General features: G+C 34.4%; 1 protein-coding gene across 1 annotated transcript; it reads left to right on the forward strand.

Annotated features, from left to right (window-relative positions):
• Nucleotides 1-4,460: 4,460 nt before the first annotated feature.
• Nucleotides 4,461-17,355, forward strand: LOC105059866 (uncharacterized). The gene is made up of 8 exons (XM_010943347.4): nt 4,461-4,667; nt 5,485-5,678; nt 6,243-6,475; nt 13,053-13,302; nt 13,725-13,870; nt 13,943-14,148; nt 14,238-14,362; nt 16,620-17,355. Exons 1-8 carry the CDS (start codon nt 4,600-4,602, stop codon nt 17,201-17,203), a joined length of 1,806 nt encoding a protein of 601 aa, XP_010941649.1. The 5' UTR covers nt 4,461-4,599; the 3' UTR covers nt 17,204-17,355.
• Nucleotides 17,356-19,711: the final 2,356 nt, after the last annotated feature.

Genomic DNA, 19,711 nt, shown 5'->3' on the forward strand with positions numbered 1-19,711 from the left:
GAAAATATGTTATTTTGCTTTTGTTATCTATTTTAATATTAAATAGTGTGTTAACAATGATTTGTCTATTAATATATTGCATGATACATGGATATCATCTTTTCCTTAGCTAGATGGCTTGCGCACATTGATACTGCTGCATTATAAGGCTTTATGGTTAAGGATCTTATGACTTCTGAAGTAAAAAGATGGAATCAGCCACTGATCATGCTAAGTTTTTATGAAAAACTAGCAGCTGATGTTTTATCCATTCCAGTTTCGACTAGTGATTATGGTGATAGATTAGGATGGGGTTCATCTTTTGGGTTGACTGTCAGGGTATCTGACTTCTACAAACTTTTTTAATCAATATCTCGACTGAATCAGAGCACTACATGTGTTTGGCAGTTATGTTTTCTTTCCAAAATCTCATTATTTATTTGAAAAATAGCTTGGCATTGTTTACCATGTAAGATATTTTGCTGTAGCGTGGACTTCACATATGTAGAAAAGACTATTCAATATATTATACTCCAATGTCTTGTGGTAGCACAGATATGGAGTGGCCCTAGTTATGGATTCATTGTCATTTTTTTTCTTTTTCATGAATGGGTTTTTTCAGATTATTAGAGATAGATCTTCTTCAAATGTGGGATTATATTGCTTATCATATATAGTAGGCACGAAATAAGCATATATTTCAAGGCTTAGGATATAGTACTCAATTGATTTTATTAAAGGATTCCATGCAACTCATGATAATACTTCTTCAGATAGTACTTGGATAGCATCTTATTTTACTTGAAAGCTATCACTCCTCTATTTTTTTAAGGTCAACTTTGATGAAAATATTCAGAAGAGATGTACTTTTGATGGAACAATGGTATTTTTATGATTGTAGGTGGTGTTAGGATCTATGACATGACTATTCCAATAGTAAAATTGCGTGTAGTATGGAAAGGTCTTGCTTATGCTATTTTAACTTTACAAGCGTCCAATATTTATTTGGAGGAAGATTTTTAGATAGTTATTTGATGGTTTGTTGATCTATTGTTAGTTAAAGTTATACCTCATTTATTTCTTATGGATTGCCGCCGATTGTTGCATCTTCTAGTCTTTTTTAATATATCTCATATTTATAAAGAAGTCAATGATGTTGCGAACTAAGTGGCAAATTATATGACCAATCACACAAGATCAGCATCGTAGATGTTAGGAAAACATCCTCTTGTTCTATTATTTGATATTTTATTAGTTGACTCTCATGAGTATACTTATATAGTTTAATTTATCTATTTTATCAAATAAATAAAATTATATTCACAGAGTACAGAGTAGTAAAGCCACAATCAGATTATTTTATTTAAAATGATTCAACTGTCTTAAATGCTTTTTTGGTTGCAAGATAAACTGTTTGGAAAACTTATTTTGTGAAAAAATACATTTTTATTTTCTTGTTTCAGTAAAACTTTTATTAGTTTAAAAATATTTTTAAATCAATAAAAAATTATTATTATTATTTTTAAATCTCTTTGTAACCCCCCCCCCCCCCACACACAAAAAAAAAAATCTTATAATGCCACTGAGAGTTGGTTGACACCGTAAGATATGATTAGGCCATCATGGCATTTTAATTTGATTTAGGGTAGCAAATGCTTGACTTAAGAGATTGTGTTGGATCATTCACCCGAACCGCGAGATTTATCTTAGGCTTGTAATGCAACTGTATGACCAGCTGGTGACTACAATGGCATTAGAACATATTTTGTTCAAATTTCCTCATAGGAAACCACATTGGTCAGCCCTAAACATTCTACATTACCGAAGAAGGAAATGGCATAGATTGAGGCTTAAAATGATAGCTATATTCAACTTGTTCAGCTAGTTAAATTGTTGAGAGTTGTTACCTTTAGAATTTATTATCTTGATAAACTGGGTGGGAACCAAAACCCACATCCTATTGTCTCAAAGAAAGCAACAGAGGAAAAAAAACAATATAATGGTCTATTATAATGGCTATTATAGGTAAAAATAGAGTTTATATTTCACATTATCACTAATTATTTAATAAAAAATATTTTTATAACTATATTTCTGTTCTAGCTAGTAAAAAGAAATTCTTTATTTGAGAGACAACCAATTAAGCAAATTATTTAATTATTTTATGATAGTCCATTATTCCTTTAATAATAACAACATATTAACGACCATTGGGCATTATTGGAACCTTTAGTGAAGAACTTGTGGAAGCTCAACTTTCCTAAAAAAATATAAAGAAAATATATCTCTTTTATTTTCACATTTGGAATAAAATTGAATCCAAGACTTTGAGCCTCCTAATATTCTTAAAGATCTTTGTTAACCGGCATCACTATAACTAGCACTTGTTGACAAAAAGTCTCCACTTTAGGTTAGAGCCTAAGCACATTAAGATCAGGGCAACCAAAGCTAACCAGTTTCACTCTTTTTGGCACTTTTTGGTGCCAATTAACGCCATCTGCACTTAGCAAGCATCAAGAGCGAGCCTATCAAAGTCCAGTCCTTTGACCTTATCATTAACTTTACAAATGGACCAAGTTGATCCATAAATTTGACCCAACCCAATCCGCTTGACATGGTATGATCTATGATAAAGAATCTATGAGGTCGGATCAAATTCTAAAATTGGATACATTCTATTTTTCATATTGGATTGGATCAACTTAACCCGACTTAATTAGTTTTATTCGTTGATTTGAACCTTATGCTTGATGATCTGACCTGATTAAAAAAATCTGGTGCAACCTAACCTACTTAATTTTATTGATTGATTTGGATCTTATGCTTAATAATCCAATCAAATTCAACTCGAACTTAATATTGGACCCAAATGGCTGAATCCATTTCATAAGTCCAAACCTGCTGGTCCTCAATATTGGCTGTGGAAAGTGGACATGCAAACTTAGTTCTTCCCCATTTTAATTTATATGATAATGTTCTATTCCATACAGAGAGAAGGAAAAATAGAGCTCATTATAATTAGGAAGTAGATGATACTCATATTCAGATGGTGCTCTCCAATATGTAAAAAATGTCCAAAATCTCAGTAGCTGCTTTTTTAGTATTAAAGAAAATTCTTTTCTTCCTCCAACAACACTTGCTAGCAAATGATTGCCATCGCTGCCGTCTAACCTACAGGACAGGATTTCTTCAAGTATTTAAATTTAATCTGTCCATAGGTCATAAAATCTGGAGGTGAATCAGAAATATTTAGGAACTGGAACTACATAAAATATCTTCATAAAGGCTTCACGAATGAGCTCGCAACGACCAACTAGGGGGTGGGATTAGAATGATTATAGATGGAAAAATTCTGATGTTTATTCTGTTCATATTTTTGTAAGTTCATTTATCCACATGGATTTATAGCTCCTCATGCTGCAATAATTTAGAATTGCCTCCATCCAGAGAAGATGATAGTATTTAATTGGAAGGTAATCAACTATGAAGTACTCACTGATGATAATTTTTAAAAAAAAAAGAAATTGGATTGCTTTCAAAGGTTGTATTTTGTAGGAACCATGAAGAAATAGCGAGATCTCCTTTTAAATGTTGAGATGTGAAGTCGATTTAGAGGAACTTCGGTCACCTATTATACATTCAACACCCTCCTGAGAGTATTTATAACATTTAGGCTGTTATCCAAATTAGATTGAACATAATCGCTGCAATGATAAGAATATAATAGTGGTGGGTGTGTGTTGGTGTATGATTTGAAGGGATCCAAAATTTTTAGTGAAAAAAAAGTAGATAAAATTATAGATCATTAACATGATTAAGAAATAGGTATAGTAATATTTTGGAATGATAGATTTGGATTCGATCCGGATCCAAATTTTTTGAATTGTGACCAGATTACATGGATCTGACCCGATTCGAATGATCCATTAAGATAAAATTTTTTATTTATAAATTTGATCTGATTTTCTATAGTATTGAATCTGATTTTAATATTAAGATTCGATCAAAAAATTGAATTAGATTGAGGTCACTTATTATCCGATTCGATCTTTCTTATTTGTATTCTTATTTATCATGCGTTAAATTTGGATATAATAAAAATTAAACTTTAAATAAGTCTCAGACAAAAATTTGATATAATCTGGACTCGAGGGCCGATCCATGATCAATCCTAATTAAAAAGAAAGAGCCGAAAACCTCCGTCAGCGTGCAGGATAATAAAAGATTATTTTTCTATACTTGTGTTTGATCTCGAGCTCAACAGACCTGGCAAACCGGCAACACGATCAGTGGCGTCAGTTTGCTGAATTTTCGAGATCCGTGTAATTTTTATGCAATACCTAGAAAACATCCATAAAAAAAAAATATAAATATATAATATATAATATTTTTCCCGGACATTTATGGTTCGCATTAAATACATTCATTTATATGCTCGATATCGCGACCTACGTGCTTGCACGGGAGTGGCTCAACGGGCGGATATTTGTGGACACTGAAAGGCACCACCGTTCCCTTCTCGTCCCCGCTGGCCGCTCGCGCTCTCTCCTCGCTCTCTCGCTCTTGGAGCGTCGAAGAAGGCAACGTCTAGGCTTGCCCGCTTCCTCAAGTCCGGCGAGTATGCGGAGCGCATCCGCGTCGGCGCTCCAATCCACCTCGCCGCCGTTCTCGAGTACCTCGCCGTCGAGGTTGGTTCTTTTCCTCTCTCTTTCTCTGTGCTACTATTCACATTACAACTGCCTCGACTCGGATCTCTCCACCCCATTCCGCATCACTGCGCTCCTTTCTCTTCCGAACCGCGATTCCCCGCCGAATGCTGTTTGGAAACTTAGAAACGCGGCGCCAGGCCGGGTTCGAGAGGGGGAGTAGGCGTTTCCTGCCACTGAGTAATCCAAACTTCTTAATGCCACATGCGTTAAAGGATAAGATTCTCCTAGCTTTATAATCTGAGAGCTACGACGTATGTCCAAATTTTTATTTCATAAAAATATGAGAGTTGTGGTGACAGACAAATCTGATAGTTATTTGTTAACTTAAATTTAATATCCAATAGTCAATATTTATGATCACAGCATCCTTATTCTATGATAAAAATTGCTCAGAGGATTCAAATTCAGATGCAGTCTCATTTCATGTCCATCTGGCTGGTTTTTAATGTATTATCCAGCTTTAGTGTATGACCCACCAACTGGTCTTCTTAATTTCATAAAATCTCTCTCTCTCTCTCTCTCTCTCTCTCTCTCTGACAAAGAGATTCATCAGCCACTAAATTAGAAGCAATTCAGAGGGTTGATGCTATCTGGAGCCAAATTAAAAATACAAAGGTCGAGTAATTTAGAGTAAGTATGGTGCATGATGCTTGATATTATGTCAATAATTTTTCTTGATATCTGGATAAGAAAGATAAACTTCTAATGAGAAATGTACATTTTGGTGGACCAACAAACATAAGTATACAGAATTTGTTCGTGATCTGTCATCTTTCTATGTGATCAAATTTTGTAGGATGATGATCAAGGCTGCACTGTGTCATTCCATTGTGAAATTAAGATGCAAATTCATTGGTCGCGAAAACATTCTAAGAGGGAGAGGCAAGAATTCCAATGGCACTATTGATAAAGAAAGGCATGAAAGTGTGTTTCTTGACAAGCGTGGGAGATGGAGAACCTTTGATCACAAAAAATTGTCGAGGAAAAAGGGTAATTCTTCCTCGATATGTTCTACTCTGCTGAAGTTATGGGTACTGTAAAGTGATTATCTTTGTTTTCTCTGTACTTGGTATACCAGCATCATTAGTAATAGCACTACTTTACAAAAGAATCCTCTACATTTTGCTTTCTTTTCCATGTATCTACAGATATAAATTTTTCCAAACTGAATATGCATTTAAGAACATTTCTTAGATTGTCTTATTATCTCATCTAGCTTTGGTGGCTCAGCTCCAAGTTGTAGAAATAATTTTGAAATCAGAGGTGTTTTGCCTTGCAAGTAAGCAGACTAAAGGCTACTCCAAAAATTTATTAGCAAAGTCAATTTTAAGTTTGTAAAATGCTTCATAATAAATAAAAAGTTTCCTCTGCAAACTGTTCATTAAAATCATTCATATCCTGAAAGTATACCTCTGGTTGCATGAATTGGTTTAATTTGATTCCTGATATCTTAATAATACTACCTGCCTAGGTTCCAATAATATCATGCTTTTTTTATTTTCCTGCTACTGTCTACTTAAAGCAGTGTCTTGTCTATTTAAAACTCATGTATAGGTGGTTCACTAAGGGCACGGGGATGGAAGTATGGATCCGGTTTTGTTGATGGAGTCTTCCCTGTTCTAAGTCCCATGGCTCAGCAAATTCTAAAATTTGTGGAAATGGAGGTGGATGCTGCTAAAATCTGGGTTTCCCTTGATGCTCTTCCTCCTACTCACGGTGTGTGGGATGACCTAATCAATGTGGTTGTTCAACTTCGTCTCAACAAAAATTGGGATCCAATTATATCAGTAAGAACTGTCTTAAGCCTTCATTTTGTTAATTATCATTCATCTTTTTATATTGTTCTCAATGATAAAAATTTATCGATTGTGAGTAATTAGGTATAGGACTTTCTTCTTTTGGTAAATGCCTTTGAATTATTATTCAAGATTTGTCGATCGGTCAATACCATGCCATACCGAGCATACCATATTGTACCAATTGTGAACCAGTATGTTGTCTCATACTGTATTGACCATCGGTATGCTGTCTCAAACTATACTAAACCTCATATTGCCACTATCATAGGATGGAACCAATCTGGGGTCCGGTACTGAGATGGCAAACCTTGTTATCATCCTTATATCATATCTTTTTTGGAATGGATTCTTGGTTGCTGTTCAAATAGGAATGGTGAGTCACATATGATTTGCTCTACATATGACTCAAATCTGGATCCAAAAAGCTGAATCCAATTCATATTGCAAGATTCAAATCACAATTCATGTCCAATCAAAAGCGTATGTGGACTGGATCTGAATACTCATCCAAATTATAGGTCATACTCTTTAAGCATGTTAAAACCATATCCTGTATTATTAATTGTCTTAATTATAATGGAGCCTAACATTATATGAATCTGTATATAATGGACTTTTAGCTCAAAACTAAACCTATGATGTTTTGAGATCCTTTTTTGAACTAGAATTCGAAATTTTTTATCAACTGTGCATTAGGTTATCTAGAGGTTGCAAAGCTTGTACTTTCTTATGACGTAATTCCTCATTGACCAAATTTTGCGGATTTTATGGCTTGGAAGTTGCATTCAATCATTTTACAGACTGCTTTAAATAAGTGACGTGGGCCGGTTGGTTTCTAAGAAATGGTCGGATTTATGACCTTGTCATCTATAACAAGTTGACATTGTAGAGAAGTAAAGATTTTGCAACACAGGCAAATTTACTTCTGAAATGGTGTAACAAGTCATCAAGATTGAGCACATGACCACTGAATCTAGGAAAAAATATGATATTTAAGAAACAAAGGAATATAAAAGGGCTTTGAGACGGTATGGCATTTGTATACACTAATGACACAAAAGGACACATTGATATGCTACAAGCTACATCTTCTAAAAGGCAAGAAAGTTCAGGCCTAGTTGTTCTTGAATCTTTTAGCCTCAAACTTGCAGAATGCTTCAACAAAGGCCTGAGATACCACATACAAAAATGGTAATGTTTGTGGGCTTCAAATATGCCTTTCATATTTTTTTTCCATTCTTGGAAATATAACCAGCTATATTGATATGATTTTTCAAAGTGGTAGGTTGTTTGATAGACCTCCAAAAATAGTGAGATGGTGTCCTTATACATGCAGATGTGCATATGCACATATGTGCATATTGGGTTGGGGGGGGGGTGGGTGCACGCTAGGTGAGAGATGTTCCAGACTCTTGTAAGAATGAAACACATATGTTTTTAACGTGTGTGTATGTGTATGCGGGCATTCAAGTTTGAGGATAAGAAAATGCTTGTAAGGAAAACTTCGCTTTTTAAAAGATTGTGCTTCTATTTTATTATAGAGCATTTTGCATGGATGGTTTGACAAATTATGGTTTCCTGCCTTGTCGTTATTAAGGGTCTGCAGTATGCATCAAAAATCAATCTACCATCATGCCATGCAACATTAGTTTGATTGTGTTTGTAGTCCAAAGATTAAAGGATTGGTGATGCTTTCTTTCTAATACAGGAGAACTGATGATAACATTAGGGAAAGGATAAAGTTGCATGTATGAAACACGTGTGAAACTGCATATGACCAAAATGCCTGATTCAAAATACAATTTCCCTTCAACACATTTCTCAATAGAAAAAAGAAACATATCAAAAGGGGAATTTTAAAAAAATAATCCTAAACATACACTTTAAAATATTTGAATAATAATAAATATTTCGATTATTATTACTGATATTAGTATTAGAAAATGATTTTCTTATGGTCAAAATAAAGTTCATTGTATTTTGATCTATTTCATCAATTCCTTCTCAGTTTGTTTCATCATTGTAAATTGGTTTTGTGATAACTTTTTTTATTGATTCAAGGAAAAGTTGTGCATTGATCCTTAAAATAGTAATCATATGTAGAGAGATATCTATGCATATTTTGCCAGTGAATGATTTCATAAAAAAAATTAATTTACATATAAATTGGATCTTTTTTCTTTTAAATATCTGCAAATATGTTTCTATAATTCTGATTTTTATCATGGAATTGTCAATTCATTCCTGACTTATTAGATGAAACAAGAATTGATTTTGATCAAATCAAACCACATAGTTTAGAGTTTGTTTGTTGTGGGGCATGTCTTGTTTAAACATTCGTTTAATGGAATTCCACTTACATTTTTTTATTTCGATTCTGTTTCGATATTGTGTAGACATAGGGTTCTCTTACACAAACTGAATCATTTCCTTCTATCTGAGAAGAACTTCTAGATAATAGGAAGATCTGAATGAATCAGAATTTCTATTGCATGTTCGACTAGTATAAATATCAACAACTTCGAATTGGACCAATTTCTCCTCAACAAATAAGGGCTTGGGCCAACAAAATGCTACCTAATGGAGAGAGTTGGAGAGGTGATAAAACCCTATACTTTTCATCATAAAACCTATAAACTGGAAAAAGATGGATTGTTATGTGAAAGCATCTTTGGACCCATACAAAGTAGAATTGGCGCTTGTGGAAATTAACAAGTGATTAGAGTTGAAAAGGAAGACCCAAAATTTTGTGAACAATGCAGGGTGGAATTTGTTGATTCTAGGATATGAAGATAGCAAATGAGGACACTCCATTTTTGCTCCAAGGATCGAAGAAGGGGTTATATGAAAGACTATCAAGACTTCCTAATTTTCTTGCACTACCTATACTAAATACTAAAAGTGTCCATTGACTCTGTCTGGAACTAGATTGAATAGAATAGGCTGATGGGAAATGAATTTAGAAATTGTGGAAAGCACTGAAGATACTTTGTATCCAGACTCACTAGAGGCTTTGAATATTCAAACATTCAATCAACATGGGTGGGCGGCTCTTATTTATAGAGTAAAAAGAAAAGTTGAAAAAAATTTCTTTGCCCATGTAGGGGATTACAAAAAAAAAAGAAGAAGAATGTATGTAATAATGGTGGTAACAAGACAATATCTGTAGTATTTTTTAAAATTTTCTTTTTGACTTGTCTATGAATCCACTACCATTGCATGATACTTTTGCTTCATGTAATGGATTAATTGGACTTTTTATTTTTTATGTGAATCATGAAATAGGGGCTTTTGCTCCTATTTCGATTGGATGCCTTCGGCTTTAGTAGCCTCGGTGGGCCTCGATCAGTCTCCAAAGGCTCTCTCTCTTCCTCTACCCTCCCCCCTCTCTTTTTTTTTCTCTCTTTCCTACTCCCTCCTCCTCGTTGGCCCTCTGGTGGCCTAGCATGCCTCTGATAGTCTCTAGAGGCTCTCTTTTCCTTTACCTCTCTTTCTCTCCTTTCCTCCCCCCTTTTTTCTCTTTTTCTTTCATTCCTTCTCCCTTTGCCCTGTTGTGTCAGTTTGAGCTCGATATGGAACGGCACAGGGGCATACTGAATCGTATTACTAGCTGATCGGTTCAGACTTTGATACTAGCATAGTGAACCTTGTAACTAATCTAGAAGGATCACTGGATCTCTTGTGGACCAATTTGACCATTTTCGATAGGTTTTGCTAGGATTTGGGAGCAAGATCTGTCATGTCCAGGACTTGATTATGAATTATAACTTTCGGAGGCCATAACTTTGTTATACGATGTTTGTTTTTAGTGTGCTACGTTCCAAAATGAAGTTCTTGATGAGTGCTGTAAGGATATGACAAATCTAAGGTGTTTCTATACCTTGCTAATGAGGGCTTGATGATGGTTGGGGCTCAAAACATTCTAGTTAAATTGAAACTTTTATTTTTGGGTAAGACTTTGATTGGTCATATTTTCCAATAAGGGAGGAATTAGGCAAGGTGGTAGGATATAAAGTTGACATAGGAATTAGCCCCACAATATTTTTTTTCTTAATATATTTTTTTATTATTTCAAGAAAAATTTAACCTCTCTTAGCTAGAAGAGGAATCTGATCCAAATTAAAGGACTTGGAGCTCATTATTAAAAATTGAAGTTTTATGTCTTAGTTTATAATCAATTAATTAAAGAAAAAGGGTCTAGAACGCTAGTTTCAAAATCTATAATTTTATTATTAGATCCTATGAGAGGTCCAAGTTAAGCAGATAGAAGGAATTGTTTCCTTCTCTCTCTCATAGTATCACTGACTTTGACATCAAAATCAATATCCTTAATTGATTCATTAAAATTTAGGGATCTTGAGTGAGAATCCTCTTTAATTGCTAAGAATTTGAGTTTTTAGTTTAACTTGAGCTCTTTTTCAATCTGTAAATAACAAAACCAAGAGGAGGGGTTTGAAAACTTTTAAGTTCATTGCCCTTTGGTACTGAGTTGTGACCATATAAGGTAGGAACTAAAAGCCCTTCCTACGGCCAGCATCACTATCATGTAACACCATAGGACTTGGTCATTTATTTACATGATTGGCTAACCACAAGCCATTTTTGTCATGTCTTTAAGAGATCTTGTATAATAATAGGGCTCCAATATTTCCCGAATTTAAAAACCAAAGCTTTCATAAGCTTTGCCTATAAAATTATAAAAACACACAGTCATTATGGGGAGATTTTGCTAGAATTTCTAATTAAACTTGATAAGCAAAGAATTTAAACAAAGTTTTAAAGATCAAACTTGGAAACTGATCTATGACTTTTCTAGCGAAAAATGCCAACTACCATATTAGGATTCTTGTGATTTTTGAAAACCTTGGTTATTGTTTGGAGGTTGAAGATGATTGAAAAATTGTGATTACAGCTTTATTAGGAGTTGGTCTGGCTAGACTAACGTAAAAAATGTTTGGGCCCCTAATGAGATGCATTCAAATTAACTAATGTCTATCAAATATCATATTCAAAAAACACGATCTGGCTAACTAGATCAGATTAGTAGTGCTTGGGCTTGTGTTTGGGTTTTGGATGCTTTGGCAAAATTGTCTTAGTATTAAGGTCTTTCTACTGAGGGCAGAGCCATGATTAATATTATGAACTTCTGTAACATTATGAGGTCTAAGTGCTAAAAATGGATTAGATATTGGTGTATCCATATTTGTTCTAAAACAATTTGCATGCAAGTCAGATATTGGTTGTACCCATATTTTTTCTGTTCCAATGGACATAAATTGAATATTATTCGAACTTAAATTAGGTTTTGAATAGTTATTAAACAGATTCCAAAATCAATATCCATATTTGTTCTAAATGGATAAGTCAGATATTTGTTATCTCCATATTTTTCTACTCAGATATAGATACAAATCGAATATCTTTTGGATGTAAATTAGATTTTGAGATAATCCAATAATAAAAACTAACATAAATGATATAGTTATAAAGGATTGGAATGGGATCCACTATCAAGATTGTAGTGATGCATTGATAACTAGGTAAGGACCTAAGGTATAGTTATTAAACCCACATGAAGATTGACCTTGCCAATGGCCTGAATCATTGGTAGATTGAATTTCTATTAAATATTAAATATAAAATTTACTTAAAATAAAATATACGATGTAAGAATATTAACAAATTTCTAGATTAAGGACCACTGTTAATCTTTAATTGGATCCAATAAAAGAATAATTAATTATCTACTTTAAGAGTGTTTTTAAGAAAATTTATGTATAAATATAGGAATATGTATGTTATTGATTTTTAGATATTTTTATTAACAAAGTTGTGAAAATATCTTAAAGAAGAAAATGAAGTATATCTATTTTTCATTTTTGATCAAAGGACAAGGATCAATTCTTATAAAAAAAATTAATTATTAGAATATGAAATATCTTCATCCATGGCATGCCCCTATGTGATTCTTCCTAGATTTCCTAGCTATTAGGGTGACTACAGACTGGAGTTTTCCATGCATGTTTGTTTTTCAATGTTCTCATTATTAGTCAACTTTTCTTCCCACTCAATGTTATGCCACAAGGATTTTTACATGTACCTTTCTGATGGATGAGCTATATTTTTGTAAGAGATAGGACCATTATTTGTCCTGAAAACTTTTTCTCGAATATAATACTATTATTAGCTTCCCTAAATAAGATAAGATTCATTTGCAGATTGTCAAAAAGTTATTATACTACCTTCGGTAACAACAATTCAAATATTTATTATTTCTACTACTAGGATTTCTATTGATTTCTCTGGGAATTAATTACCTACTTTGTTAGAGCAATGGTAATAGAAGTGTGTACATGAAGTGATTTGCTCTACATGCTAAGCAATCTCTATTACATCAAAGTAGTATTCTGCTAATGAATTGATCAGCATAGATGGAAACTGTCCATGAAAATTAAAAGGAGGGTCAAAATTTTGATCACCCTTCTGCATCAATGATCTATCTGCGAGTTTCCTGTCGTAGATCCTTGTAAATTTGATTATTAACCTAATAAAAGTATTCCATTAGGTATGTGGGTGGATACTGTGCAAGAGTTCCTTTCGTCCAGATGTAATCTGCTATAACTTGCTCATCGATGCATATGGCCAAAAGTTCCAGTACAATAAGGCAGAGCTGGTCTACTTACAACTTTTGGAAGCCCAATGCATCCCAACTGAAGATACTTTTGCTCTTCTTATGCGGGTTTACTGTGCATCTGGATTGCTAGAGAAGGCTGAGGCTGTCTTCACTGAGATGAGAAAAAAGGGCATCTCTTCAAGTACATATCTACTTTAGTAATATTTTTCTTGGACTGATTGTGATGCCTTTAGTACTCAAGAGAGTTGTTAGAGAAGAAATCCTGTACTCATATTTATACTCATATTTATTCTTCACACTAGAATTTCTATAAGCTATTCATATAGCCATAATATAAGAGGGCAGGCCATGGTGCAATGGTAAGGTTGCTCTAATGTGACCTAGGCGTCATGGTCCAAAACATGGAAAGAGTTTGTCTGATTTTTTTTCTTTTTTTTTTTTTGTATGTGTGTGTGCGTGCGTGCGTGTGTTTTGGTTGTTGGGGGGGGTGGGGGGCATGTGCTGCATGCACATGACCCTCCCTAGACCCTGCAGTGGTAGGACATGCCTTTTTTTATTCATGTCACCATAAAATAATGAATTCATTCAGCCTATTTTGCTCAGGTGTTGTTGTATATAATGCATATATTGATGGGTTATTGAAAGGAAGGAACACTCAGAAGGCGGTGGAAATATTTCAGAGAATGAAGAAAGATCGGTGCCAGCCATCTAATGAAACATATACAATGATGATAAATTTATATGGGAAGGTGAACCACTTTCTTTCCTTTGTCATATACTCTTATCCTTCAGTGTAATTTTGTTCTTACTCTCTGCGACAGGCAAATCGATCATCTATGGCCCTGAAAGTTTTTAATGAAATGAAAACAGAAAAGTGCAAACCAAATATCTGCACTTACACTGCTTTAATAAATGCCTTTGCGAGGGAGGGGCTTTGCGAGAAGGCTGAAAAAGTATTTGAAGAGATGCAGGAAGCTGGGCATGAACCTGATGTGTATGCATACAATGCCCTCATGGAAGCTTACAGGTAAGTATTGACCTTCAGATGCCCCTTCAAATAATTTATTGTTGGATTTCTATGAGGTGATTTGTGCCACCAATTTTTCAATGCAACAGCCGTGCTGGTTTTCCATTTGGATCTGCAGAGATCTTCTCTCTGATGCAGTACATGGGATGTGAGCCAGATAGAGCATCATACAACATTATGGTAGATGCATTTGGAAGAGCTGGTCTTCATGAAGGTAAAAGTATTTTAGAACATTCTTTCATGCTAGTCTCTTTTCACTAAATATATAGGTAGGAATTGGATTGGAGTGCTTGTGCAAGGATTTTCCCTTGGCTATACTGGATATCATTATACTTGGTGGAAAACAAAAGCAAATGCCTGATTGTTATAAGAATTTGGAAGGAAATACAAAATTGATATCATGCAATTTCCATAATTTAAATATTTCTAAGGATTCAATGATAGTATGTCGCATGCATTGAGAAAAATGATGGAGATACAGCTTCTCATTCATATGAATTTGACCTGGGGTTACACGTAATGCATGTGATAGGAAATCCATTTGTAAAATGAGAAGGCAATGGGATTGATAGATGCATTCAATTTCGATCATCGAATTCTGGTGTTATATCTCTATAAGGCAAGGCTAGAGAGTTATGATGATTGCAAATGTCAGGAAAGGGAAGTGTATACATCTTTTCTTCTTCTTTTTCTTTCCTTCTTTCTCTGTTTCTTTTTCCCCTCACTTTTGTGAACTAGGACAAGAAAAGGGGAAGTGTATACATCATTCTCGAACATATGAAAGTTATGGTATTGCCCTTTGGTGGCATGATGACAGTCAGCTTTCATGAGATGGGGTTCTGCTGGTGCATTTGCATTTGATATAGACAGCAGATAGAAGATTTCAAGAAGAATCGGATGGTAGTGTGTATTAGCCCTATCATTTTATGTCACTCAAACATCTTGACATCTTTGGTACCTCTTCTAAGGAATCGATACTAGTACGAATTAAGCAATATCAATTTGCCATACACCCTTAATCATTTTTTCCCTTGGTGCAAAACTGTTTTATGTAATTTTCTGGAAAGATGCCAGTTTATCTGAATGTTCCATGTGACAATTTTAAAACCTGTGTGCAAGTATGCTTTTTCTTAAGCAGTCCAAATTTTTGTCACTTATAGGTGATTGGTAGAAGAAACGGTATCCAATTATTGATGCATAATATTAAAAGAGACATATTTTGAGCTCCAACAGACTACTAATAACGATGATCAAGATAATGAAATTGATCTTGATATGCTCTTACTGAAGGATACTTAGAAATTATTAGTAGTTTAGAAATTGATAATGTGGTTGTAGTTCAGTAAACACCGATCAGTCATAAATCTTGAAAAGAAATTATAAGTTCCAGCTTTTCTACTTCCAACTCATTTTTTAATTATTTTTCTAACTTTCAGGAACACCAAATTCCATTCGCAATACACTGCAGCTGTATCACCTTGTTCTGCCACAATTACAGTCATTGATTGCGGCTAGTATTTGACCTTGTAATGATTAAGTATTTAAAAGGAAATTAAACTTATTAGCAAATAATTTCGGCTAGAACTACCCAAAAACATATTTTAGTACAGGAAAATTCACAGCACACAAAATGTGTATAGAAATATAAACTCTTCCACTATCTCATTTTGATTTGGGAATTTTTGCCTATTTCAACACCCTTATCGTATATTCAGTTGACACCCAGTGCCACATCGATCATATTCTATCTAATAAAGCTTGATGAAAAACAAATTGACAGACCGCTCAAACTATATTTTCTCTTTCTTTTCTTTTCTTTTTTTTAATGTATACACTGAAGCTATTCTATCAGATAAGGGTAAAGGTTCTGTTCTTCTTTTTCCTTTAAATTTCTCCATGGCTGTTCCAGATTCATGGGAACATGTCTGCTGTCTCCTCTTCATGCATGGCTGCTTAATGTGTTCGAAGGTTTGGTTTTTAGTTTTTGTTAGAGTGAGTACTTTCTTGAAATAAAATTTACAGAATGTTTCAATTCTTAGAGGTACTTCCATATGCTACATCTTCTACACTATGGTCAGCAATTCTGTTATATATGGAATTTGCACAAACCTTTCCATACAATATGATTTCAAATGCAACAAATGTGACAAGGATTTGATAGAAGTTCTCATGCTCTTAAATTTGTGATGCTTTGCCTTTTTTGCTGAGGTCTGAGTGAACAGTTATTGGCATATTATGCTCAATGGAACTAATTATTTATTTTCTCATTGGGTTTTTCTTTGTTGATAACCAGAATTTCTATTACTTAAAAACCTATGTATGTTTTCTCTAAATATAATATGTCCAAATCCAATGATCTACTATTCTATTGTTATGCATCCAAGAAGATTATAGATGGATTTTATTCATGATACCAATCATCACATATTCAATCGATTGGCTCATGTCACTTTTTTATCTAATTTCCACAGATGCGCAGGCCATGTTTGAAGAACTAAAGCAGCAAGGTGAAACACCCACTATGAAGTCCTACATGCTACTCCTATCTGCCTACTCAAAGGCTGGAAACATCCCAAAATGCGAGGAAATCATGAACCAGATGCATAAATTTGGTCTGAAGCCTGACACATTTGTACTGAACTCGATGCTTAATGCCTATGGAAAGGTAGGCCGGTTTGAGAAGATGGAGGAGGTATTAACAGCAATGGAGAATGGCCCGTATGCAGTTGATATTAGCACATACAATATTTTGATTAACATCTACGGACGTGCTGGCTTTTTCAGTAGAATGGAAGAGCTGTTTCAGTCCCTTGTCAGTAGAGGGCTAAAAGCTGATGTTGTGACATGGACTTCAAGATTAGGTGCCTACTCTCGAAGGAAACAGTACAAGAAATGCCTGGAGATCTTCGAAGAGATGGTCGATGCTGGTTGTTACCCTGATGGTGGAACTGCTAAAGTGCTTCTCTCCTCATGTTCCAGCGAGGAGCAGATGGAGCAAGTTACAACTATAGTGAGATCAATGCACAAGGAGGCAAGAACTATGCTTAATATTTGATATTTTCGCCCATCTTTCTTTGGGAGTATTTTAAGTATTTTAACCATTTTTATCTAATTCTTTAAGACATTATAGAATTGTGAATTACAACAACAATTTACCATAGCTTGGCATAATACAGGAAGAAGATCTTGTTGAAAATTATATGTAAAGATTTGTTTCATCACTTCGATGAGCCATTCATTTTTTGCCTACTCTCCTAAACTTTCTTATATCATCTATCTAATATGTCTGAATTAAACCAAATTGTGTGATGGTCAAACTTCGTATAAATTAAAATTGAGTGAAGATTGAATTGTATATGAAACTTTTGAAGGAGTTCTCTCATTCCTTCACTAGCAAACTGTAAACATTAGATAAGGTAAATTACAAACCAATATCAAATAAATTAGGTTGCTATGTTGCTACGATGATTGCTTCTTTTTTTTTGGGTGAGATGCTGGCAGAAGACATGGAAGGTAACCATCATTCTGTTGTTTGAAGCTGGTTTCCTGTTTAACCTTTTTTATTTTAAAAAAATATTATGACATTTTCAACCATTACATGCATTTAATATTTTGATTACATATTTATCCAATTTTTGCAACCATCTAATATTATTCTTATACTCAAACAACCTAAGGCATGTTTGGTGGGGAGGGATTGGACTCGGGTATGAAAATGGAAATGACTCTTATTCTAGCTATATGGGTAGAGGGAGTACCATTCGCATTCAATTCCAGAGAGGAATGGGAATATTTCAATCCCTAAAATCTTAATTCATACTTTTATTTATTATTTAAATTTGATTTTGATTTTAATTTTGATCATGAACCAAAGGGTTGGAGGATATGATTATTCTGATATTTAGGTTCCAAATTGGATTCTACTCGTGAAACAGGCGCACCCTCAAGGCATGTTCCGTTTGCAACTGAAATTAGAATTGATCAAAATGGAAATCAAAATAATCAAATCCTCAAATGTGTTGGGATCATACTTAGAATTGAAATTGGGATAGAATTTTAGTCCCAGAGGAAAGTAGGGATTAGGTTTCGGAGGATTGGGATATCTCATTTTCTCGTAGAATTGAAATGCGAATAGAACTTCTTCCCCCCTCATTTTTTTTCGTTTTTGTTAGGCTTAGTTTGGAACAGAAATTAAAAATTCTGATAAAACATTTTTTTTAAAAAAAATCTCGAAAAGCATAGATAATTCCTGAATAAAGTGAAGCGAATTATTCTTGTTTGGTTAAAGTGATCTTACATCTATATCTCTCCAATCAAACAAGTGAATTTTTTCCACTCTCTGTGGATCACACTCTTCCCCCTCCATTTCCTACGGCCCCAATCAGTCTATGGTGCCATAGTATGATTGACATAAATGAAGTTGCTTTTTTGCTTAAAAAACAACCATGCCCTTTCCTTTCGTTATTCCTTCCGTTGAGAATAGAAATTTTGACATGTTCGAGTCGAAGGGGAAAACGTGGTGGGTACCCTGGGTTTATGGGGACCCAAGGAACTGCTGATCCAGTAATCCAGGGTTTGACTTAACTGGTAGGAATCATCGATCGATCTCTTATGGAGGCTTTGTATGGTTGGCATCCTAGGATGACCTAGGATAAATAGCTCAACTTGAACTTAGACCTGTTCATGGGTCAGGAGGGTGTGAACTTTGACTGGTTTTTACCCAAAGGTCAACGTAATTTACATAGGTCCCGATTTGGCCCAGCCTAACCTTCATGCCTAAGCCTGATGCTTACTCAGACTTCGAGCTTTGGGCTGAGCATTTTTTAAGTTTTTTAAAAAATTCTAAAACTATATAAAATGCTTTAGGAATGCTAAATATGAAAAATCAAATATTGCTAACAATCTATAACACATCTGTTATCCCATTCAGTTGACATCAAAAACAGACCCCAATTAAGCCCATAATACATCAAACATAAACAAACACTATAATCAAAATGAAAAATCAGGCCAGGCCCACCCATTTATTAGATGGACTATTTTCCAAACCTGGTCCAGCCTATTGGGCCTAAAACCTTGGCCCAACGCCATCCAAAAGGCTGCGGGCCATTTCAAATGTGATGTAGTCCTCTTTATATCTTTGTCTAGTCTGATATACATTGTTTCTTTCCTTCTGCCCTTTCTTTTCTGGGGAGAAAAAGTTTGCACTATTAGCACTATTGGCAAATACTAGGGCCACCATTGAGCCAAGATTGCATGCTTGGACTCGATCGACTTGGTTTGAAATTAATTTGAAACTTGTAAGTTGAGATCAGGCTTGGCAGTTTAATACTGAATTGAGCCAAACTTGGGCCTATTTGAGTAGCTTGATAATATTTATCAGTCAAAATAAATTCATACTTGCACCAAGCTTGAATTGATTACATGAATGAATTAAGCTTACTTCAAGTACAATCCAATCTCAGTTCCAACTCCGCTTGAGCTCATTTCAAGCTTGGTTTGATTGATCATATACAAAGCGAATAAAACGTAAGTGCCAGACTAGAACCAATAACTAATTACA

This window comes from Elaeis guineensis, chromosome 10, assembly GCF_000442705.2.
Source record: "Elaeis guineensis isolate ETL-2024a chromosome 10, EG11, whole genome shotgun sequence".
NCBI lineage: Eukaryota > Viridiplantae > Streptophyta > Magnoliopsida > Arecales > Arecaceae > Elaeis > Elaeis guineensis.